Source organism: Mirounga leonina, unplaced genomic scaffold (genome assembly GCF_011800145.1).
Source record: "Mirounga leonina isolate KUSES-001 unplaced genomic scaffold, KU_Mleo_1.0 Mir_150, whole genome shotgun sequence".
In the NCBI taxonomy this organism is placed as follows: Eukaryota; Metazoa; Chordata; class Mammalia; order Carnivora; family Phocidae; genus Mirounga; species Mirounga leonina.
In genome coordinates this window covers 352,448-379,031 of record NW_023270374.1, presented here as the reverse complement: position 1 = coordinate 379,031, position 26,584 = coordinate 352,448, and the positions used below count along the sequence as shown (strand labels likewise).

At 42.3% G+C, this 26,584-nt stretch overlaps 1 protein-coding gene across 3 annotated transcripts in view; it reads right to left on the bottom strand.

Annotated features, from left to right (window-relative positions):
* ABHD12 (abhydrolase domain containing 12, lysophospholipase) overlaps positions 1–26,520 on the bottom strand; it is a 101,543-nt gene extending 75,023 nt beyond the window's left edge. For all 3 annotated transcript variants that reach the window (XR_004679415.1, XR_004679414.1, XM_035005718.1), the window contains exon 1: positions 26,172–26,520. Coding sequence is in view for 1 of the 3 variants with exons in the window: in XM_035005718.1 (XP_034861609.1) it covers positions 26,172–26,362 (191 nt within the window). In the remaining 2 variants the exon portion in view is untranslated. The remainder of the gene's footprint in view (positions 1–26,171) is intronic.
* Between the last annotated feature and the right edge of the window lie 64 nt (positions 26,521–26,584).

Below are 26,584 nucleotides of genomic sequence, written 5' to 3'. Positions count from 1 at the left end.
TGCACAAACAATGAATCATGGAACACTTCATCTAAAACTAATGATGTAATGTATGGGGATTAACATAATAAAATTAAAAAATAAAATAAAATAAAATAAATGGAACCCCCCACACCTCACTGTGCCCCTTCAAATCACTGTTTGTATCCTTTGGATAAATACTTAGTGCAACTGCTGGGTCATAGGGTAGTTCTATTTTTAATTTTTTGAGGAACCTCCATACTGTTTTCCAGAGTGGCTGCACTCTGCATTCCCACCAATAATGTAAGAGGGTTCTCCTTTCTCTGCAACCCCACCAACATCTGTTGTTTCCTGAGTTGTTAATTTTAGCCATTCTGACTAGTGTGAGATGGTGTCTCGTTGTGGTTTTGATTTGTATTTCCCTAATACCAAGTGATGTTGAGCATTTTTTCATGTGTCTGTTGTCCATTTATGTCTTCTTTGGAGAAATGTCTGTTTATGTCTTCTGCCCATTTCTTGACTGGATTTTTTGAGGTTTTTGGGTGTTGAGTTTATAAGTTCTTTATAGATTTTGGATACTAGCCCTTTATCTGATAAGACATTTGCAAATATCTTCTCCCATTCCATAGGCTGCCTTTTAGTTTTGTTGAGTGTTTCCTTTGCTGTGCAAAAGCTTTTTATCTTGATGAAGTCCCAAAAGTTTATTTTTCCTTTTGTTTCCCTTGCCTCTGGACTCTTCTCTTACAATCATTTATTAAGGATATTACCCCTTTGTCTGACATTTTACATATTTAAAAGCATTTCCCTCTACTTATCATTTGTCTTTTTATTAGGAATCTTTTTTTTTTTTTAAAGATTTTATTTATTTATTTGAGACAGAGAGAATGAGAGACAGAGAGCATGAGAGGGAGGAGGGTCAGAGGGAGAAGCAGACTCCCTGCGGAGCAGGGAGCCCGATGCGGGACTCGATCCCGGGACTCCAGGATCATGACCTGAGCTGAAGGCAGTCACTCAACCGAGCCACCCAGGCACCCAGGAATCTTTTTTTAATTACAGGAGAATTTCATTTTTTTTCTTTTAAAAAAAATTTTTGAGTAAATTTGACACACAGTATTACATTAGTTTCAGGTGTGCAACAGTGATTCAACATCTCTATGTGTTATGTTGTGCTCACGACAACTGTAGCTCCCATCTGCCACCATACACCATTACAGTACCACTGACTATATTCCTTGTTGCTGTGCCTCTTATTCCCAATTATAGGATAACTTCTAATTTTTATGTATTCTTACATAAAATACATTCTTACATATATACATATGTATTCTTACATAAAATATTCTTACATATTAGCCTTTTTCTTTATGATTTCTTCCTCTACTTTATAGGTAGATGTTCTTCTCCGCCCTTGAGACTGCATAAATATATTCATTTGTCTTTTAGGGCTTGGAACTTCACATTTAATCCATGTGGGCTGTATCTTGGCACAGGGTGGGAGGTAGGGCTCTGAGTTTATATCCTAAATAGTCACCCGATAGTTTCCCTCTATCTAATGCCACTTTGAACACACATTATACAGCTAAAGATGGTAGATTTAACTGTTCTCTCCCAAACCCCCACTAAAATGACAACACAGTTTGTTGTAAAAAGCATAAAACCCTAGGGGCAAAGAATGAGAGCAGTGACACCAATATTTTAGAAGTTAGAAAGCAGGAGTCCTGGGAATTCAGCTGATACCTCCAGGAATGTCCTAAGGCAGCATGCAGGGACATAAGACATGTGAGCCAGTGGCTCCAGGTGCATGTGGAAGGGGCTCAGGCTGGGGCCCCAATCAGGAGGACAATTTGGAAAAACCCCTCTAGACCCCCACCTCACTGATTAGAGTGGGGCCACTGTTCTATCCCACCAAAAGGCTGAAAGTTGATTCTCTGTGAAAGGTACGCAGGTTTCTGGACTGCAGAGGGTCAGTTACGTTAAATGCAGAAAAATACATGAAAATTTAGAAAAGCATGTTGAAAGTCCCCAGCCTTCTTGCTCTGTTCCCAGAGAGCTGGAAGCTGGAGATGCGCCATGGTGTGCTCAGGAGCAAAAAATGTAGGGCAGCCTCACACCTCTGACTGTCCTTTTGTCAAATGCCCAGTCTCTGATCTACACTACAGCTTGCCATTTGCAACCACGGAAGCCCTATGTGCCCAAGACTCACTCATAGCCTTGCATCCTGCCTTCCCTAAAGGACAACTGAGGCAGACAGATCTGGATAGATCTGCATTAAATTTGGAAAAGAAGCATCTTTTCACTATGTAGCTTTTTTATTTTTTTAAAGTGTTATTTATTTATTTGAGAGAGAGAGATAACAAAAAAGAGCAGAGAGAGATCATGAGCGGGGAGGAGAGGGAGAAGCAGGCTCCCCACTGAGCAGGGAGCCCGACGCAGGGCTCTATCCCAGGACCCTGGGATCACGACCTGAGCCAAACACAGACACTCAACCATCTGAGCCACCCAGGCGCCCCCATATGTAGCTTCTTATCTAAAAACAAAATTCCACTTAAGCAAGCATTATGTTATGCTTTCAGTAAAGTTGAATAATTTTATTGATAAACATTCTACATATTTCTTATGCTTATTCTTAGATACTATATATTTTTTGTTGCTACTATAAAATAGTTACATTTTTCCAGCTGGTTAGTTACTAGTATATAAGAAAGCCATTAATTGGTTTGTTTGTTTATTAGTTTGCATTTGAAAATCTTGCTGAGCTCCATTAATTCTGAGAAGTTTCTAGTTGATTTTTATTGGAGTTTTCCAGATGGGTAGTTATCATCTGTAAGCAAGCAATGATAATTTTGGCTCTTCCTTATAGGTTTATCTTTTAACTTTTCATCTTCCCACATTATCTACAACATTCAGAATAATATTTTATGGTAGAGGTGAGAGCAGATGAAAAGTCTTGTTTCTTCACTTGAATTTCCACTCATTTACCAAATATTTATCAAACATCTACTATACAACAAACAGTAAATAAAACACTGATTAACACTTTACTTTTCATTATAACGTTGGTTGATGAGATTGTCGTCTTCGATCAAGATTTAATTTAAGGGGGTGCCTGGGTGGCTCAGTCCTTAAGCATCTGCCTTCGGCTCAGGTCATGGTCCCAGGGTCCTGGGATCGAGCCCCCCATCGGGCTCCCTGCTCGGCGGGAAGCCTGCTTCTCCCTCTGACACTCCCCCTGCTTGTGTTCCCTCTCTCGCTGTGTGTGTCTCTCTCTGTCAAATAAATAAATAAAAAATCTTAAAAAAAAAAAAAGATTTAAGTGCAGTAGATGGCAGACTTGTCAACAAAACTACTGGAATATGAAGGTATAAAAAGCAGCTTTAGGGGCGCCTGTGGCTCAGTCAGTTAAGCGGCTGCCTTCGGCTCAGGTCATGATCCCAGGGTCCTAGGATCGAGTCCCACATCAGGCTCCTTGCTCAGCGGGGAGCCTGCTTCTCCCTCTGCCTGCAGCTTCCCCTGCTTGTGCTCTCTCTCTCTCTTTCTGACAAATAAATACAAATCTTTTAAATAAATAGCAGCTTTAGAAGACACAACATAAGCATTTCCCACCACATGAGAACCTCTACACCCTAGTGGACAAGCCTCCTGCTGCTGAACTTCACAGGGCAGGTAACAACAGCAGACTGAATGCCCCAAGACCATGCCATCCAGCCCTTAGTTAAGGCCATCTTGAGACTTCACAGAAAAAGCTCTTGAAATAATTTTTCTTCCATTTTTATTTGAACCAAACAAGTTAAAACTCACAATGAAGCAATATTCTGGAAATTTATCTTCAGATATAAAGGGCTACACAGCTATTATAAGATACTTCCTATTATCAAAACAAGTAACATTAAGTTAACATGTAGAAATAAAACAATGAAATTCCATCTTTCCCCATGTTATTTGCAAAGAATAAGAAACTGACAATACCAATGAGGTCAATGTGAGCAAACACTCAGTGGGACCTGCTCTCTGATTGAGCATCCCCACTCTGAAGGGGTGACTGCATGGACTCCATCATCCCAGTATGTCAGGAAGATTCTACACAGACATCCTCTCTGCAACAGTTTCTGAGACGGAAAGGGAATATACTTGCCATATTCAACAGGGATTACTTTTTCATAGCTCTATGCCTTCCCTGATTTAACAGATAAATGTAGAAAATTTGCAAGGTGCCAAAAAAGCATTAAAAAGAGAATAAAAGTCACCTCATATCACATGATCCTAAACAACCACTGTCAATGTACTAATGTAGTATGTCTGTATAAGCTTGATTCCATACTGACTATATCTTTTAAAGTTAGGGTCTGTGGTGGAGACAGCTAGCAGACCACCAAAAGTTTGCACTCACTCTCCTCCAGGGTAAAGCTGGTGGTGGGAGGTGGCTACCCAGTTGGGACTATATTCCTATCCCACCTGAGGAGCAGGTAGGTCTACATGCACAGAGCTCACCAAGGTAATGTGAGTCAAGGCATGGGTGTCTGCTGTCCTATTGATTTGGTAAAGTAGCTAGTGTCATCCTAACTAATATGAGATTACATGCTGCATGCTCATTTTTACTTTCAGCTCACCAATAATTTTTTGAGGTCATATATTAAATAGTTAAAAAGAAATAAAACTAAATATGAAGTCTCACTGCCAACTTGTCTCCATGCATCCTGTCCCACCTAGTGCCCAGATAATCATTTTTATTAGCTACCTACATGCAAATACATGTACGTGTTCTCATTTTTTCCTTTCTTTTCATACAAAAGGTGGCCTGCTACTCATTATAAACTGTTTTACACCTTGATTTTTCTCTCTCAACATCATATCCAGGCAATTTCTCCATATCAGTTGATAGCTTTTGTGCAGCTCCATAGTTTTTCACTGGGTTGATACAGCACAGGTGCTTAACCCAGTCTCCCACTGCTGAACTTCCGGGTGGTTTCCAACAATCAATGCCACTACGAGTCATTCTGTACACATAAAATTTTTATGTGCAAGTACACAGAGGACGGTCCTAGGATGGAAATGGTTAGATCAAAGAGTAAATGCACCTATAAGAGGCAACTCTCACAAATCCCTGTCTCTCTCAAAGCCTCACTAACAAAGTGGTTGATGAAGATGCATTTTTGCCAATCTGATAGGTGAGAAATGGCACCTTGGTATAGTTTTAATTTGATTTCCCTAATTATGAATAAGTGTGACTGAGCACCCTTTCACATACTGAAGGGTTATGGTTATTTTTTCTCTATGAATTATACATGTCCTTCTCACATTTTCCCACTGGTTTTGACCTTTTTCTTTTCAGTAACTCGAAGTTCTTTATTAGGGGAATTAGCTCATCTATATAAGCTGCAAATATGTTCTTGTCTTTTGTCATTAGGTATGTCATGCAGATGTTTTCCACGTTTATAAAGTGAAATTTATTTTAAAACCTTTTACTAGGGGCGCCTGTGTGGCTCAGTCATTAGCGTCCACCTTCGGCTCAGGTCATGATCCCAGGGTCCTGGGATCGAGTCCCACATCGGGCTCCCTGCTCGGCAGGAAGCCTGCTTCTCCCTCTCCCACTCCCCCTGCTTGTGTTCCCTCTCTCACTGTCTCTCTCTCTGTCAAATAAATAAATACTTAAAAAAAATAAAATAAAACCTTTTACTAGAATTCAACCTTCAGATAAAGAGCTGGTATCCAAGATCTATAAAGAACTTCTCAAACTCAACACCCAAAAAACAAATAATCATGTCAAAAAATGGGCAGAAGACATGAATAGACACTCTCCAAAGAAGACATACAAATGGCTAACAGATACATGACAAAGTGTTCAACATCATTAGCCATCAGGGAAATACAAATCAAAACCGCATTGAGATACCACCTTACACCAGTTAGAAGGGCAAAAATTAACAAGACAGGAAACAACAAATATTGGTGAGGATGTGGAGAAAGGGGAACCCTCTTACACTGTTGGTGGGAATGCAAGTTGGCACAGCCACTTTGGAAAACAGTACAGAGGTTCCTCAAGAAGTTAAAAATAGAGCTACCCTATGACCCAGCAATTGCACTACTGGGTATTTACCCCAAAGACACAGATGTAGTGAAAAGAAGGGCCATACGCACCCAAATGTTCATAGCAGCAATGTCTGCAATAGCCAAACTGTGGAAAGAGCTGAGATACCCTTCAACAGATGGATGGATAAAGAAGATGTGGTTCATATATACAATGGAATATTGCTCAGCCATCAGAAAGGATGAATACCCACCATTTGCATCAACATGGATAGAAATGGAGGGGATTATGCTAAGTGAAATAAGCCAGGCAGAGAAAGACAATTATCATATGGCTTCACTCATATGTGGAACATAAGGAATAGCGTGGAGGACCATAGGGGAAGGAAAGGAAAACTAAGAGTGGGAATCCAGGGAGGGTGGGGAGGCAAACCATGAGAGACTATGGACTCCGGGAAACAATCTGAGGGTTTCGGGGTGAGGGATGGGGTAGCCCAGTGATGGGTATTAAGGAGGGCACGTGTTGTAATGAGCACTGGGTATTATACGCAAATAATGAATCTTGGAACACTACATCAAAAACTAATGATGTACTGTATGGTGACTAACATACAAAAAAAAAAAAAATTCAATTTTCTGATTAAAAAGACCTTCATTGCAAGACTAAAGAATTTCACTCATGTTTTCTTCTAGTACTTTTGGGTTTTTTTACATTTAATCCTTTTGAACTTTGATCCTGGTGTATGGTCTAAGATGTGGATCCAGATTTATTTTATTCCAAATGGCTACCAGTTATCCCTAAACCCTTTGTTAAAAATCTAAATCAATTTTGACCCCACTCATTTATGATCTCACCTTTACCCTAAATGCCCAAGTGTATTTGAGACTATTTCTGGAATTTTTGTCCTGTCTCACTGGCTTGCTACTCAAAGTTACTGCCACACTCCTAAAACAGAGCTCTGCAACATGGACCAGTCTCTACTCACCACTCTCTCTTCTCTCTGCTGGCACTCCTGCATACCATTTTACATTGAACTTCAGAATCAGCTTGTGTAGAACCCAAGAGAAACAGCCTGGCATTTTTATTTGAAATCTTGTTAAATGAATAATCTGATTTAGAGAGATTAGGCTTTCTTATTCAAGAACACATATGTCCTTACATTTGTTCAAGCCTACTTTTGTGAGCTTTGGGAATGTTTTAAAAGTTCCCTCTTATGGATTTTGCATATTTCTAAGCATCCTTATAGGATTATTTTTTTGTTGATATTTTTTGTCTTCTCCTCCCTTATACTTCACAACCAATTGCTGTTTTGTGTATACAAAAGCTATGGATCACAGCATACTGATTTTCTATCTCCATAATAGGGGATAGGGCTGTACACTGGGATGACATGCAGTTGTTAAGAACAAAGAATGGGTGTCTATGCATAGACATGGTGTGGGGGTGGAAGGGCTTACAATGTTGTGAGGAACTGTTCATGTCAGGGAAGAAGAGGTGGGGCACAGAGAACTCACTGCAGATGCTTTGGTATTTTAAAAAATTTTACATATATTTCTTTTACATAATAACAAAGATTTCACAACTGTATCAGCAGGAACAGACCACAATATGTTGCAGCCACAAACCCCCAGCAAATCTGGTGGCACATGGACATGGTTTTCTTGCTCTGGCTCTGTGTCCAGCACAGGGTGTCAGGGGTCCACAGACCCTCATCACTCAGGAAACTTCAGGAGGCTCCAGCACTCTACAACGTCACCATCTCCACAAATGGCTTTGGAAAGAAGGGCATGGAGAACCCAACCTGCTGTGAAATGCTTCTACCTAGAAGAGTCACACGTTACTCCCTTCATACCGTAAGACTGTACATCACTGTAAGGTCCCAGACTGTAAACTCAGTGAACAACAGATGTGCCCACAGGATGAAACAGCTGAGGTGGGTGCACAGCATTTAGAAAATAGATAAAGTGAGCCACTTCACAAATTTGCACTGAGAAAACCTGCTCTTTAAAAGAGCCCTAAGTAAACTCCTTAACAAAGGACTATTTTTAGATGTAAGTGAACCTGTCCCCCCCACACCCACTTTTTTCACCCACACCCACTTTCTTTTTAAGTAGTCCCCATACTGGGCATGGAACCCATTGTGGGGCTCAAACTCACAACTCTGAGATCAAGAGCTGAGCTGAAATCAAGAGTTGGTCACTTAACTGACTGAGCCACCCAGGCTCAGATTTTCCTATCTGGGAAGACTGAGCTTTCAGACTCTTTATTAAAAGAGTACACACTGATAGTACAGAAATTGGTACTTAAATTGACTACAGGTATCCTGGACAGATCCACCCTTCAATGCTTGTGGTCCCCCATGTTGATGCCTGGAAGGTCCCTATGATTCACAATCACTCATCAGAGAGCCAGAAGGGGCTCACAAGGTGAGCTTCATGCAGTGCTTTCCTTGGAGGTCTGGTTTCCCCACAGCCTCTGCAGCAGGGACCCAGACCCTGCCAGCCACTCCAAAACTGACAAGATGGGAGGTGCTAAGCTACTGAGAAGGTCCCAAAGGACGCCATCAACCTGAGGAAAGGCTCTGTGGCAGGCCTGTGACCTCAGAAGCCCACCCCTTAGCACTGTGCCATGGCCACTAATGTGGTCAGAGAAGGAAAGCAGCACCCTGGGTAAAGCCCTGGTTTCCCTCCTGAGACACTGGTCCAGTATTTTCAACTTACACTATTTCCCTCTTCTAACAGCATGTGTACGAGAGACAGCCCCAACACAGGCAGGAGCACAGTGAGTGGTTGGGCACAGGCCCTGGGCCTGCCCAGCAATGCCTGCAATGGCCGTGAGACCACAGGCAAGCTACAGACTATAGGGGACAGTTTCCTCATCTGGGATAACACACCCCACCTCATAAGGTTAGTTGTGAACATTTCAGAAGTTAATACATGCAAAGTGCTGAAGAGGATGGTATCTGGTACAAAGTACTGAATGTTATTTTTACTAATTCTTCCTGTGCCTACTTTTATTGACTGTTCCCTTTTCCTGTCTTCACTTCTTTGGGACTGTTCTGCCTCGACACTCTCCTTTACCTTCCTTTCGCCCATCATCAGCAAACACCAACTTGCCAAATGCTGTTTTTGAAAGACAGTGGCATCTGGGACACAAGAGATGTGGGCTAATCAGGAAGACTGTGGTTTTAAAAGCTCTGCAAACGCAGCCTTCCTACTGTTGAGGGGCCACAGACCAAGACCTGGTGTGGTAGCCTCCGCTCCTACACACAGGCCACTGGGTCCACACAGGCATTTAAGCACAGTGGACCCATACCTGCCTGCTGCACCTAAGTGGTGGCAGCCAGGCGTCGGATCTCAGGGCCTCACTGTGACCAGCCCTCATAGGCAGAGTCACAGCCTGGAGTCAGCAGTAGGCTCAATTCACCTCTCAACCAACCCCTACCCACCCTCCCCGACTCCCCCCACAGAAAAATTGATACCTGCATTTTTGTAGGTCATGAATTAGCATAATTTTCTGCAAAATGAGGACTGACACAGTGTCGCCAAGTTTTTAATTTTACCAAGTAAGGATTTCTAAAACTAGCTAATCTGAAGAGAACATTTTAACGCCAAAAAAGATACAAAGGACACTGTCTCAGAATTCAAACACTATATAAATTTACCTTTATGAGATACTCTCTACACTATCCTTATTTTTTCATTTCCCTTCCACACAGCAAAAATTTAGTTCAAAACTATGGACCCAAGCCAGTGCTGGGAACTCCTGCTCCTCAGGAAGGGCACCATGGGCTTCTTCCATCTTTCCTGCCTTCCTCTTCACACCTATTGGTCCTGTTTTCTGTCTGCTTTGGTCCAAGAAGGACATGGTTTCAGGACAAAACCAATTCCAGAAACCTCCGGATCCCACTTCAGGGCTCTTATTCCTGTATCCTCTCTTTCATTTATGGAAGCAGTACTGGTTACAAGCAAGAAGATAAACTTCTGGCCTCATTCCTAAAGGGGGCCAGTGTAATGACATCTTTTTAGCATCTTATATGGTTTTGCTCTTCCTGGCCCAGGTCAGAACAGCACAAGTCCTGGATTTTCGATGGCGATAAGAGCTAATGCACAAATAGTAGGAAGGTATGTTTTGACAAAAATCAATATACTGCTTTTCTTTTTTTTTAATACATAGCTTTTCTATCTTATCAACAGTGCAAGCATAGAATTTTTTTAAAAATTTCCTCATCGCTAATAAAAATAAAACTGTCTCAAAGAAAATGTGGTATGTATACACAATGGAATATTATTCAGCCTTAAAAGGAAGGTAATTGTGACATATGTCACAACGTGGATGAACCTTTAAGACATTATACGAAGTGAAATAAGCCAGACACAAAAGGACAAATATTCTAGGATTCCACTTTTATGAGGAACCTAGAGTATTCAGAAAGTTTAACAGTTGTCATCAGGGGCTGGGGTTGGGAGTGGGGAGTTAGCATTTAATGCATACAGAGTTTCGGTTCCAGAAGATGAAAAGGTTCTAGAGATGGCGGGGGGGGGGGGGGGGGCGGGTAGTGATGGCTGCACACCTTGTGAATGTGTTTAATGCCATGGAATTGTGCACTTAAGAATGGTAAATTGTTACATATATTTTTCCACAATAAAAAATATTTCCAAAGGCTGTCTCATTTGGGAAATGAGCTCCCTTTTCATTTAGCTGTTCACTCAAGAAGCATTGTTTGTCTAGCTCCAGATTTGTTTATCAGAACTAAGCATTCCTTACCAACTAGAAGAAACTACCTGCTTTCCAAACCTATTTTCATAGCAAAAAAAGTTCATTCCTTTTGATTGCTGAGTAATATTCTACTGTGGGGCTATGCAACTCGCTTTTACACACACTTGCTGATGGGTATTGGATTGTTTCCAGTTTTCTTTGTTTAAAGGTTTTATTTTTAAGTAACCTTTCCACCCAGCATGGGGCTTAAATTTACAACCCCAAGATCAAGAGTCACATACTCCACCAACTGAGGCAGCCAGGCACCCTGGATCATTTCCAGTTTTTGCCTATTACAGATTAAACCTGCTATTAACATTATTATTTTCGTTTTTTATTTCTTTGATTTCTGTTTCGGTCTTTATTATATGTTTTTTTTGTTTACTTTGGGTTTAATTCCCACTTTTTGTTTATTAGTTTCTTAATATGGAGACTGAAGTCATTGAAGACCTTTCTTCCTTCCTATGGGCATTTGGTACTATAAATTCCCCAAGGATGCTTTAGGAGCATACACTTGTCATTATTTTCATTCAGTTTGGACTACTTTCTAATTTCCTCTTGGATTTTTTCCATGACCCATGGCTTATTCAAAAGTGTGTTATTCACTTCACAAATGTTTCAGGAGTTTCCAGACATCTTGTTTTTACTGATTTCTAATTTAATTCCTTATGGTCACAAAACAGACTTTGCATGACTTAAATTCTTTTAAAGCTCTTGAGACTTGTTTTATGGTCTAGAATATAATCTATCCGGTTTGATGTGCACTTGAGGAGAACATATATCTGCCCTTGTTGGACAGACTGCCAATCAAGGTAAGTTGGTGGACAGTGTTGCTGAAGTCTATTACATCCTTGCTGATTTTCTGCCTCCTACTTCTATCACTTATTGAAATCTTTGGCTATAATCGTGGATGTGTCTATTTTCTTCACAGTTCTATTTCTGCTGTACGGATTTTGAAGCTCTGTCAATTACATATACAAATGCTCAAAGTTGTTATGTCCTCTTGATTAATTGATCTGTCATTATGAAATGATTTGCTTTATCTCTCATAATATTCTTTGCTCGGAAATATACATTGATATTAATATAGCCACCCCTGCTACCTTTTCTCTTATGATTCTTCATATCATTTTCTTATATATAGCTTACTTTCTGTAGAAATACAGTATACAATACATAAAACATAGAAAATATGTGTTAACTGTTTATTAGTAAGGCTTCTGGTTAACAGCAGGCTATTAGTAGTTGAAGTTTTGTGGAGTCAAAGTTATACACAGTTTTTTGACTGCATGGGACTGGGTATCCCTAATATCCCATGTTGTTCAAGGGACAACTTGGTACATAAAATATATATGTAATATATAACATATAAAGGTTTGCATAATATATATATAGTATCTCATATTCTCTCAGAATGAACAAAAGAGTAAAGTCAGGATTCATTCCCCAAGACTAATAGTTGGTTAAATTCTTCTTAGTTCACAGGTGGAAACCTGAAGAACAATCTTCAAAATCTTATCTGAACACAGTGAATATTGGGGTAATTTCACTCAACAGAATTGAAAAAGTTAAGGCCTTAATAAAATACACAAGAGCAATCCATAAATGTCTCTTTGTTCCCCGAGAAGAAAACAAAAAAATCATGAGGATGTTGGCAGAATTGTCCTGCTGTGAAAGGGCCTTATTCTCCTGCCAGAGACAAAAATGTTTTACACTAGAGTATAGCTTGTTTTCAGGTGCTTTACATGCAACTGCATTACCTACTGTTACAAAAAAACAAAAATTCAACTGAGTGCATTTTAAAGCTCTTATTGGCTTTATTCAGCAATTCCTGAATCAGGCAGCACCTAACCCAGCAGATAGGAGCTTGGAGGAACAGTGCAAAATGAAATGCTTTTACAAGCAGAGAAGTGAGCATCAACAAGGAATTTACACTGGACAAAAAAGCGGGTTGGTTATTGCCGGGTCACTTTCCTTTAGAGGATGGCAGGGGTCTGTCAGGCAGATTACCTCGCTTGTGCTGGTCAGGCAATTCCTGAACAAGTGGTTTAAGATTCCATTTCTGTGAGAGCTGAAGCTGTAATTAAGTTAGGTCTTGGTTTGGCAAAGTAGGGCTTAGCCTAAGGGACTCCACTTGGGGCCTGTTGTCTTATGTTTAACAGTACCTTGCTTTATTTTTCTTTATACCATTTTGCACCCCTTGAAATTTTACTGTATATGTAAAAACTACCTTTTTTGCTGCCTTTCTCCTTCATGACAATGTAAGCTCTGTAAAGGCTGGGACCTGTCTGGCTCTTGTGCAACATTTTGTCCACATCCTCTTGCACACAGTAGGCCTCAACAAGTATTTGTTAGATGAATGAAAGAACAAACATGCAAGCAATATTTTTGATATATGCCACACTGTTAACAGTAATTATCCAGGGAAATTCCACTTTCTCATTACCTTCTCTGTTTTAAATTTTTATTAAGAGGGGTGCCTAGGTGACTCAGTTGTTAGGCATCTGCCTTCGGCCCAAATCATGATCTCAGGCTCCTGGGATGGAGCCCTGCATCGGACTCTCTGCTCAGCGGGAAGCCTGCTTCTCCCTCTCCCACCCCCCTGCTGTGTTCCCTCTCTCGCTGTCTCTCTCTCTCTGTCAAATAAATAAATAAAATCTTTTTAAAAAAATTTTTATTAAGAAATCTTTATTACTTTTGTAATCAGAAAAAAATTTAAATGAAAGCAGAACAGAGGGAGAGAGAGGGTTCCTTGAGGGCTGCCTTTCACCATAGTGATCTACAATCTCTGTAGATCCTTGCCTTGGTGCCTGCAGATTCTCCCGCGTGCTTTCTCTTGAGGCTCTGGGGCTGTAATGGCAGGCTCCCAGTCAGCCTACGCTGGTGTAACAGTCCCTTCCTTCTAGAACCCTAAGCCAATATCAAATGTCCAGTCTTATTTTCCTTCCCATAGGTTCTGCCATACCTGCCTTGTTGGAAGTGTGCTGTGCCCCCAAACTGTGAGAATTTCTTTTCTTATATCTACAGAAACCTTGGTAAGCCAGGGATGCATTGATAGGATGCACTACATCCTGTCAAAGAAGGGAGAGCCTAACCACCATTACCTTGATCCCAAAACCAGACAAAGACCCCATCAAAAAGGAGAATTACAGACCAATATCCTTGATGAACATGGATGCAAGAATTCTCACCAAAATACGAGCCAATAGGATCCAACAGTACATTAAAAGGATTATTCACCACGACCAAGTGGGATTTATCCCTGGGCTGCAAATCAACATCCGCAAATCAATCAACGTGATAAAATACATTAATAAAAGAAAGAACAAGAATCATATGATCCTCTCAATAGATGCAGAAAAAGCATTTGACAAAGTACAACATCGTTTCTTGATCAAAACTCTTCAGAGTATAGGCATAGAGGGTACATACCTCAATATCATAAAAGCCACCTATGAAAAACCCACAGCGAATATCATTCTCAATGGGGAAAAACTGAGAGCTTTCCCCCTAAGGTCAGGAACGTGGCAGGGATGTCCACTATCACCACTGCTATTCAACATAGTATTAGAAGTCCTGGCCACAGCAATCAGACAACAAAAAGAAATCAAAGGCATCCAAATTGGCAAAGAAGAAGTCAAACTCTCACTGTTTGCAGATGATATGATACTTGATGTGGAAAACCCAAAAGACTCCATCCCAAAACTGCTAGAACTCATACAGGAATTCAGTAAAGTGGCAGGATATAAAATCAATGCACAGAAATCAGTGGCATTCCTATACACCAACAACAAGACAGAAGAAGAAAGAGAAATTAAGGAGTCGATCCCATTTACAATTGTACCCAAAACCATAAAATACCTAGGAATAAATCTAACCAAAGAGGCAAAGGATCTGTACTCAGAAAACTATAAAATACTCATGAAAGAAATTAAGGAAGACACAAAGAAATGGAAAAATGTTCCATGCTCATGGATTGAAAGAACAAATATTGTGAAGATGTCAATGCTACCTAGGGCAATCTGCACATTCAATGCAATCCCCATCAAAATACCATCCACTTTTTTCAAAGAAATAGAACAAATAATCCTAAAATTTGTATGGAACCAGAAAAGACCCCAAATAGCCACAGGAATGTTGAAAAAGAAAAGCAAAGCTGATGGCATCACAATTCCGGACTTCAAGCTCTATTACAAAGCTGTCATCATCAAGACAGCATGGTACTGGCACAAAAACAGACACATCAATCAATGGAACAGAATAGAGAGCCCAGAAATGGACCCTCAACTCTATGGTCAACTCATCTTTGACAAAGCAGGAAAGAATGTCCAATGGAAAAAAGTCTCTTCAACAAATGGTGTTGGGAAAATTGGATAGCCACATGCAGAAGAATGAAACTGGACCATTTCCTTACACCACACACAAAAACAGACTCAAAATGGTTGAAAGACCTCAATGTGAGACAGGAGTCCATCAAAATCCTAAAGGAGAACACAGGCAGCAACCTTTTCGACCTCAGCGGCAGCAACTTCTTCCTAGAAACATCGCCAAAGGCAAGGGAAGCAAGGGCAAAAATGAACTATTGGGACTTCATCAAGATAAAAAGCTTTTGCACAGCAAAAGAAAGAGTCAACAAAACCAAAAGACAACCGACAGAATAGGAGAAGATATTTGCAAATGACATATCAGATAAAGGGCTAGTATCCAAAATCTATAAAGAACTTATCAAACTCAACACCCAAAGAACAAATGATCCAATCAAGAAATGGGCAGAAGACATGAACAGACATGTTTCCAAAGAAGACATCCAAATGGCCAACAGACACATGAAAAAGTGCTCAACATCGCTCGGCATCAGGGAAATCCAAATCAAAACCTCAATGAGATACCACCTCACACCAGTCAGAATGGCTAAAATTAACAAGTCAGGAAACGACAGATGTTGGTGGGGATGCGAAGGGGAACCCTCCTACACTGTTGGTGGGAATGCAAGCTGGTGCAGCCACTCTGGAAAACAGTATGGAGGTTCCTCAAAAAGTTGAAAATAGAGCTACCCTACGACCCAGCAATTGCACTACTGGGTATTTACCCCAAAGATACAAATGTAGGGATCCGAATGGGTACGTGCACTCCAATGTTTATAGCAGCAATGTCCAGAATAGTCATACTGTGGAAAGAGCCAAGATGTCCATCGACAGATGAATGGCTAAAGAAGATATTGTGTATATATATATATATATATATATATATATATATATATATATATATATACAATGGAATATTATGCAGCCATGAAAAGGAATGAGAGCTTGCCATTTGCAACGACATGGATGGAACTGGAGGGTGTTATGCTGAGCGAAATAAGTCAATCAGAGAAAGACATGTATCATATGACCTCACTGATATGAGGAATTCTTAATCTCAGGAAACAAACTGAGGGTTGCTGGAATGGTGGGGGGTGGGAGGGATGGGGTGGCTTGGTGATAGACACTGGGGAGGGTATGTGCTATGGTGAGTGCTGTGAATTGTGCAAGACTGTTGAATCACAGATCTGTACCTCTGAAACAAATAATGCAATATATGTTAAAAAAAAAAAAAAGAAGAAGAAGCTAGCAAGAGGGGAAAAATGGGGGGTGGTAATCGGAGGGGGAGACGATCCATGAGTGATGATGGACTCTGAAAAACAAACTGAGGGTTCTAGAGGGGAGGAGGTGGGAGGATGGGTTAGCCTGGTGATGGGTATTAAAGAGGGCACATTCTGCACGGAGCACTGGGTGTTACACACAAACAATAAATCATGGAACACTACATCTAAAACTAATGATGTAATGTATGGTGATTAACATAACAATTAAAAATTTTTAAGAAAAAGTAAGAGCCTAAAAGATGAGATTCTCTGCAGACAAATTGGCACAAAAAAAATGTCAGAACCACAAAAGACAAAAGTGAGATCAGGGGCGCCTGGGTGGCTCAGTTGGTTAAGCGACTGCCTTCAGCTCAGGTCATGATCCCGGAGTCCCTGGATCGAGTCCCACATCTGGCTCCCTGCTCAGTGGGGAGCCTGCTTCTCCCTCTGACCCTCTCTCCTCTCATGCTCTCTCTCACTCTCTCTCTCTCAAATAAAAAAAAAAAAAAAAGAACTTTAAAAAAAAAGTGAGATCAGACTAACCATCTCCAGCCATGTCTGTATTTTGTCTTTATTGTAGATATCATTAAAATATTTGAGTGTAAGAGCTGATGGCTGCCATGAGTAAAAACTGACAGACAACAAACTCCCTGAGAACAGGTACTGTTTCCTTCCATCTTTATGTTCCCCGTGCCTAGCATGCATCTGACCAACAACCCAAGTATTATAACTGTCTGCTGAATAAAACAACCCATGGGCACCCGCCACTGACATGGCCATTTTCAGGTAGCGGTGAAATGATCTTCCAGGGCCAGGAATGGCACAAGTCAAGGATGAAAGAAGAAAGGGTGGGAAGTCTCTGTTGTACAAGAAAACAGTTAAAAGCCATATGTCTCTCAGGGACCTGAATCACCAGAAAAGCGACTGCATCAAAATGACCTGCTCCAACCCTGAACATTCCTCCTTCCCATTATGAATAGATAGTTCAGTCCATATATCTAAACCTTGCATGGAGATCCCAGAAGTTTTTAAGAACTGAAAACAACTTGAACTTTCTTTTCTTACCCTAAAGCTCAGGGCAACTTCTTTCAAACTTTAAGAACATATCCAAGAGTCTAGCATTCCAGAGATCCACTTGTATTCCTTCAGTGACACCCCTTATTTGCCTTCATCTTTGCAAAATGAAGAGTCTTACTCTTCTGAAACTACTCACAATGACACTCATCGACCCTCCCCTCTTTTTACCTTTTAGGACACTTCCATACCTGGTGAACAGAACACAGATATTAACACAACTCAAGTCCATTTAGAGTCAATTCTATTTAGAAATAGTTCTTTGTGTATCAGCAAAACCTGAGAGGTAAGGATTCTGCCTGGGTCCCACACAATCACTCTATCTTGACCTCAGTTCATGTTCCTTTTCCTACCTCCACCTCCAACCCAGCTATAACCCCCTTGTCGTGAGGATGTGTGCAGGAACCTTGTGGAGCCACTGCCCTCCCACTCAGGCTCCCCAGAACCAAGCAGCATTCGACTGTGCAGAAACACGTGTGGCTTCTCAGACACGAGCTCACAGCTGAAATGACTTCCCATGGGAGCCATTTCTGAAACATTACATGTCAGAGAGAAAGAAAGAAGAGTCCCTGCTGGGTAGCATGACTTCACATTAATGTTTAGCAATATGGTGGAACAGTCTATTTAGGTCACAGACAAAGAACTAGGACCGTCCAGGTGCCCCCCTGTCCCCTCAGGAGACAACCGTGCTCTTATTTCAGAGAAAGTAGAAGCATGCAAAGCCAACTTCCAATGCTCCCCCCACAAATCTAACTACCTCCCTGCACCTTCGTGGCCCCCTTGGCCTGTCTTCATGTGTGGGCACCCTCCACTTAGCCTTGGGGTGCTGGGTCCCAGAGACACCAGGCCACCAACTTCTGCGAGGCCAGTCTATGCCTACTGGACCATCCCACTGAGCACAGCAATGAGCTCTAACAACAGCACTGGTCAGAAGCCTCCTCCCACCCCAGGGATCCCCCTTATCTTTATTCCCTTTTATGGTAAAACTCCTTTAAAAAGCTATCTGCATTTCTTCTCTCCACCTCTCCCTTGAGCCACTCTGTCAGGCTCTTACCCCCAGCATTCCATTAACCCACTCTTGTCAACCACTCATCTCCATGTCACCAAATCCAACAGCAGATCACACTTTCTCTGCAACAGGCTTCTCCAGCCAGCTGCCTTGACCCTTTCCTTCTAGCACTCTTCCTAATCTATTCCCTTGCTTCCTCCAGGTCTCCTCTTCTCCCAGCCCCTAACCACTGAGGACCCCGGGGCCCAGCCCTCAGACCCCCATCATGACTCTAAATACTTTCTGCAGGCTAACAGTCAGAAGTCAGCCTAACTCCCCTGAACTCCAGCTCCTCCTACCTACTGCATCTGCAAGAGGAGGCACTTCAATATGCCCCAAACCAAACTCATCACCCCCCAAAGCACTTGCTCTTCCCACAACTGGCCCATCTCAGCACACGGCACCTCCTTGCCTCCGGCTGCTCAAAAGAAAACTGGTGAAGCATCTCTGACCGTCCTTCCTCTCATACTAATCTACCCCCAAATCTGTTGACATCTCCTTCAAAATAGATCCAGAATGCAGCACTTCTCCCCTCCACAGCTACCGCCAGCCCAAGCCCCCATCATCTGTTGCCTGGGTGACTCCTAACTGGTCCTCCTGCTCCCTCTGGACCTCCAGTCTGTCCTTGTCACAGCAGAGTGACATGGTAATGACATACATCACATCAAGGCATTTCTCCACTCTAAAGAGGCCAGTGGCTTCCATTCAAATGTCCTCTATCAGAAAGGCCTCCTGCCACCTAAACCATGCACACATCACAGGTGCTCCTTACTGGCCTACTTTTCTCCTCAGCGCCCCAAGCACCTGACGTGGCTTGTTCTCACTTGTCTGTTATCCTCCTCCCCTACCAGGATGTAAAGTCCACGAGATGTGACCTGCATCCATTGCTGCAGCCTCAGCACTGAGAAGAGTTACTCTATATAACAGGTACTCAAACTCTGCTAAGTGAACTGATGAAAAAAAATGTCAAATAACCAAACAGTATTGTTACACATGTTATAATACCCACAAATATGTTCACAGATCATGATCATAACTACAGGCACAACTGGCTGAGAAGACATACTGGAACAGTTTGGGGGCAGAGAAGATGGGGGTAAATTCCTCTTGACATAAGTTAACAGAGCTTTCTCAGTACTCCCAACTAATAGTATTAGTAATAACCCTGGGGATGACCAAAGTAGAAGGTGCTACTAATTGGGTGCTCACCATGCACCCAGCTCTTTTGTACATCCGAGCTTCACCCCGATCCTACAGGGGAGGTATTTCTATCCCCACATCACAGAGGGAGAAACAGACTCAAAAAGTTGAACAAGTCTCCCCAACCCACAGAACCTGAAAACACTCGCATGGGGCTCTGTTATCTATGAGAGTGATATCCTCTAAGATATCAAATGATACTACAATGAGGACCACGCCCAAATAATGGTCAGTTGGCTAAATGGGTATCTCAGGCAAAGTTTCCTGCTACTGTTCTTCCCTGTGTCAGCATCCCCTCTCCTAACTGACCCTTCCCAACCTAGCCTTCAGTTCAGGACAAGACAAATGACTTACCCACACCCTGTGCTGAAAGAGCCCTCTGTCAAAGCACAAATCCACCTACACGCAAGTTCTGTGGCATCATCTCTGGGAGAAGAGCACTGACTTAATCTGTCAGTTTTCAAGATCATATTACAATAAAAATTTTTTCCTGTAGACTTCATTTTGTAAAGAAAAGTGCCCTAGTAGGAGGAGGAGGATCATGAGTCTGGAAAGGCAGCCTGTCTCCACTGCTGTCAGCATAACCCTGGCAAGATGACCCATTTTCTATTCCTCTTTCCAAGGCTACCTCCATGATAATGTCTTCAGGAGCCTTTGAGCTACTCAAAAATATCTCCCACATAGAAGCAATGTCTGCCCAGTTACCATACAAGACAGACACTCCCTTGAGAAGGCTAAAAAGGAACTGGAAAGGAAGCAGAGATACAGGGCACAAAGTCCCACCAAAGAGGGAGACACCAGAGAAGCACCAAGTCTCAGGGTCCTGGGTCCAGGGCTGAAGTGTGGCCTTGATAAGATAAATTGCAATTGGGAAGAGATGGACCCAGCTGGGGGCCTCAGCCCCCATAAACAAAGCCTGCCCTCTTGCTTGTCACAGTCCAGGCACAGAATGTACTCTCAGGGAGTGGAAGGAGAAGGGGAATGGGAAAAAAGCAAACTTTAACTACAAAAGCTAGCTCAGAACATACTCTCACCTTCTCAGTGTATAAAGAAAGGACAAAGAAATACCATGCAAAGCAACTTCTAGGGTGAGCTCAGGAAGACTGATGTTGAAGGAGACTGGTGTTAACCTCAGCCACCTGCCTTTCTGGATTATAGTAAAGCAATTAGCACTTAGATGAATTTCCTTGCTTTGGGTCAAGGAAGAACCAAGGGTGATGCCTCAGTTCCCCTGTATTTACACTTGAGGATCACCGGCTATGAAACCTCCCATGCAGCCCACTGGTCTCAGTCACCGGCAGATCCACCTATGAGCTAGAAGTGGAAGAATAAAGACTACTTCACTGAAACACAAAGACCCACACATCTCATTACCGCCTTCCTAGGGTCCAAATTAGACCACTTATGCCATTAAGGCATATTCCCAAGAACTCCAGGGTTACTTAAAAAAACAGGAAATGCCCGCAAATCCCTTGTTTGCCAAAAATTACCAGATACTGTAAAAAGTAATATCTAGTCCCTCCTCTCAGGGAGTTCAGGGTCAACACATGAGTTAGATAAACATTTACCTTTAAAAACGACCAATCCAGAAATTTTAAAAAACAAAAAATGTTTTGTTCTGTCTTACTCCAAAGTTATTGTTTTTATCTGAATTAGTTGCAATGTTTACAAAGTTTGAGTTCACACAAACACACACACACACACATACCCAGCTACTCTTCTCGAGAGACCGGATGATCTGGCCACCCTAGGGCCACATTCCTGCCACGGGCAGCAACAGGAGAGATGCAGTAGCTCCTTTCAGATGGAAGATGTTCTCTCTACTTCTCCAGAACCCTCAGCAGTATCATGGTTTCCCAGAATTAATTAACAAAAAAAAAATTTTATTTGGGGGAAAAAAAAAGATTTTTTTCAAAGAAAAAATACTTCAGTGTATATCTGTGTATGAGATATACCATTAGCTAGTCTAAAGAATCAAAGGGGAGAAAAGGAAAAAAATGTAAGCACACAAAATTAGGGAACAGGACAGGGATAACAGTCTCAGATACAGAGGAAAAAGCTGGACAAAACAGATGATTTTCTATGAATGTATAAATCACCAACACTAAACCCAGAAAGAGATAGCAAATCTAAAAAAAAGCACCTGGCTTAGGTAGTTTTACAGAGGAATTCCACCAAATTTAAAGAAACAGATCATTTCAAGAGTATTTAAACAGGCTAAAGCAGAGAAAGCTTTTAATAAAGCTAAGGAAAGCATTAAAACAACTTGATAAAGATTACATTAAAAATACAAAATTACAGGGGCGCCTGGGTGGCTCAGTCACTTAAGTGGCTGCCTTCAGCTCAGGTCATGATCCTCGGGTCCTGGGATCGAGCCCCACATCCAGCTCCCTGCTCAGTGGAGAGCCTCCTTCTCCCTCTCCCTCTGCCTGCCACTCTGCCTACTTGTGCTATCTCTTGTCAAATAAATAAATAAAATCTTTAAAAAAAAACAAAATTACAAACCAGTTTCACAAATAACAATGTAAAATGACTAAGTAAAATATTAATAGAATCTGGCTACACATTAACAGAGTTTTCACTGATGATTCAATAATAAGATGATGATTCAATAACATAAAATCTGTTACTATAATTCATATATTTTTAAATATTTTATTTCTTTATTTGACATAGAGAGACACAGTGAGAGAGGGAACACAAGCAGGAGGAGTGGGAGAGGGAGAAGCAGGCTTCCCGCGGAGCAGGGAGCCAGATGTGGGGCTCAATCCCAGGACCCCGGGATCATGACCTGAGCCAAAGGCAGATGCTTAACGACTGAGCCACCCAGGCGCTCCTGTTACTATAATTCATGCTAACAGGTCAAGGAAGAACATCTATATGATAATTTCACAGATGCTAAAATGGCATTTCATAAGATTCAACAACCATTTTTGATCAAAAAAACAAATAGTAACAACACACCCCTTAGTAAAATAACCAGTGTGGCAAAAACACTAAAAGCATTCTCAGTAAAGTAAGGAACAAAATAAGGTACCCACTATCATTCCCAGTATTTAATCTTGTTCTGAAAATACAATGCAACTAAAAAAGAGAAACAAAAGACAAAAAGTAGAAAACATGGAATGATACTTATTATTTGTAACTGATATGATATACCTGAAAATCCTAGAGAACCAACTGCAAAAACTACTAAAAACAATATGACTACATAAGTTGCTGCTTACAAAATTAATAAGTACAGGGGCACCTGGGTGGCTCAGTCAGCTAAGTGTCTGCCTTCAGCTCAGGTCATGATTCCAGGGTCCTGGGATGGAGCCTAAGGTTGGGCTCCTTGCTCAGCGGGGAGCCTGCTTCTCCCTCTGCCTGCTGCTCTCCCTGCTTGTGCTCTCTCTCTCTAATAAAGAAATAAAATCTTAAAAAAAAAATAAGTACAATGATAAAAATATGTAATATAAGAAGGGGTCCTACGCAACAACAAAAAAGATCAAATAACTAGGAATAAACTTAAGAAATGTACAAGATTTTTAAACAAACCACATTTTAAAAGACATTTCTGAGACAACTGGAGAAATGTGTATGTAGATTGGATATTAAATTAGTAATAGGCTGGGCGCCTGGGTGGCTCAGTTGGTTAAGCGACTGCCTTCGGCTCAGGTCATGATCCTGGAGTCCCTGGATCGAGTCCCGCATCGGGCTCCCTGCTCGGCGGGGAGTCTGCTTCTCCCTCTGACCCTCCCCCCTCTCATGTGTTCTCTCTCTCTCATTCTCTCTCTCTCAAATAAATAAATAAAATCTTTAAAAAAAAATTAGTAATAGGCAATAAACTCAAATTTGATAAATATAAAAAATTTCTGATAGAGCAAATGAGGTTATATATATTTCAAAAGTCCCTATTTGTTCTAGTTCCCAAGTTATACTCTGAAGTAGTTATGAATAAAATCATTTGTTTTAAAATATTCTAGTCCCACCCCCTACGAAGAAACAGATGGAGGAGGGACAAGTGGTTCAAGACTGGCAACACATGGCAAACTGTTTAAGATGTGATGGATACATCAAGGTTCATTATATTGTCTTCCCTATTTTTCTCTATTTGAAAATGTGCACAATAGAACCCAACAAAGGCAGGTAATGAGACCCAAAGGTACACAATAGGCTTATAAAAACACACAAAAATTGCCACCTAACAATTAGAAATGCAAATTAAAGCTACAAATCAGATGTCATTTTCATCAGTCAAACAGAAAAAAAGATCAAAAAGTACAAAAATAAAATGGTAACATTCAGTATTGGCGGGAAGGGTGGCAACTGACTCTGCTGGGGAAAGTACCTGTCAGTACACCGGAGGGCACTTTGGCCTCACCTTTCAAAATTATAAACACACACTCCTTGGCCCAGAAATTTACGCTACATATACTAGTTCAGTAAGTATTTTCCACCACCTACTATGGCCATGCACTGGAGACCAGAAAAGTGGAAGAAACAATGCCCCTGCTCTCATGGGGCTTCCATTCTTATAGGGGAGGAGATAACCAATAAAGCAAGTTAAGTACACAGACAATTGCAAGGTCAAAAGAGATAAGTGTGATGAAAAAAGCAAACAGAATAAGGGCGTTGGGAGTGGCAAGAAGTCTATTTTGGATGGGCTGGCCTGGGAGGGCCTCTCTGAGGACGTGACAGTTGGGCAGAGACCTAGGTGAAGAAGAAAACAAAGCAGAATAATGTCCAGGAGAACATTCCAAGAAATAGAGAAGGAAGCCACAGGGTAACACACAAATTTGGCTTTCCTGCCCTCTCCTTTTCTTTTTATTCCCTTAACAGCCTTTTATTCCTCCAAAGGATATGAGCACCTCTTGAATGTCTTTGTCCCGATACAAAATGAAAATAAGCATATCCTTTTAATACAGTACATCTTCAAGGAAGGTGCCAGGCCAGCACTGTTTCCCCAAACACTATTGTGCCTAACAATTTCATTTCTTCAAAGGAAGAATTCCCAAACTTATCTAGGTGTAATGCCAAACCTGTTAACAAAAGTACATTAAAGCTATTCATGAGTTTGTAATGAAGATAAACCTTTCCACAAAAAAAGAGAACAAATTAGTTTCACAAAAGATACTGACCAGTTACTAGGTAACTTTATACCAAAAAAAAAAAAAAAATACTGTCAGTCCCTGCCCTTCTGGCAAGAATGTGAACCACTGACTTAGAGGAGACTATAGTTTAAATTCATAACCTTTTAAACAATGAAGTTGAAATGTTGACGTGTCTACTTGGATAAATATTCTCTTTATCCAAATATTTATATTTTTATTTATCCAAATATTCACATTTTCAATTTCATGATCTTTTAGGCAATGAAACTGATATTTTTAGAGACTATTTTGATAAATACTTGACACTGAAGTGGCCAGTGTCAATTAAGGGCATTCCAGTTGACCCCAAAAGAAATGACTGCAACAGCACCTGAGAATATTACGCACTAACTTGTTCAAAATCGTGAAACATCCAGACTTCAAAATTGCCATGAATGATACGTTCTATGAAGAGCCAGCTTAATTACGAAGCTAGCATACGGGGAGAGATTTGCCCCTGTGAAATACACTAACTTAATTCTGAAATCAGCTTTACCTGGATGCATTCATCTCCTACTCAGAGGGAGAACGCAAAAAACTAAAAGACTTCCAGCCTCTACGGAGATTCCTAAGGAGACAACTCGTGTAATCAAATTTCAAGCACCACTAGCCATCCGCACAATCAACGACAGGTTTCCCTCCAACAGCTGACGATGCGGTGTATCCCTGGCCACAGCACACCATTTAACCTTCCCCCAAAAGTCCAGCAGTTCTGAGCAGAGAATGCCACTTCTGACAACTAGTTACCCGAGAAAAATTATCAAAGTGAGAAATCGGAAAAAAGGTAAGCTTCCGCACACGCCAGTCCAGCAAGAGGGGCGCTCAGTATGGAGTTCTATGCAGATCTGAGGCGAAGAATCCCAACGCTCTCTGGCTCGGAAGCATGCCCTTCCGCGTCCCACCTCTTACATGCGGGGCGTCCAGGAGCCTCACAAGGGACGCCCCCCACGCCCTCTACTCTCCCACACGGGGTCGTGATTGCCAGCCGCTCCCAACTCCTGGGAGAAACGCTGGTCCAGCCCGTCGCGGACGAGGTCCCACTGGCTCACCTGGGAAGGGTAAGGGCACGGGGCTGGGCTCCGCGGAGGGCCAGAAAAGGACACCAGGGGAGGAAAGGGGACAGTCGGGGGCGACCCCGCAGGCAGATATCTGGGGAAAGGATGCCCGCGGGCAGCATTTGCGGGCCAGGCGAGGTCTGAAAAGGATGGAGGAGAATTGGAAGAGGACACCAAAGGATGGAGGGTAGACGTGGGGCGCTCCTGCAGGCAAGAAACTTACGGAGGGGCGGGGGGCTTAAGGGCTGCGTGCGGGCCAGGTAGGGGGTCCCGCTCCTGCGCCGTGCCTCACCTGCCCAGCGCCCGCTTCATGCCCGTGTCCGCAGCGCAGCGCGGCTCTGCCGGCCCCTTGCCCGCCAGGCGCAGGTTCTGCTTCAGGCGGCAGTCGGCGTCCAGCGCCGCGGCGACCGAGCCGGAGGAGGACGAGCCCGAAGCGGCGCAGCGCTCATGCTCCAAGGCGACGGGCTCGGTCCGCTTCCTCATCCCGCGGCCGACACGGCCAGCCGCCGACGGCGTCCGCTGACCTCGCCCGCCCGCCCGCCCGCGCTGCAGTCGCCGCTACTCACAGGAGCCGCTGCCGCCGGGAGCCCGCGGCCTCTCGCATCCCAGCCCCAGGCCTCGGCGCCCGGCTCTACGGACCGGCGCCGGGGACCAGGTCGGCAGCGCCAGCCAATCAGCGCCGTGCTCCCACCGGCCCCGCCCCCG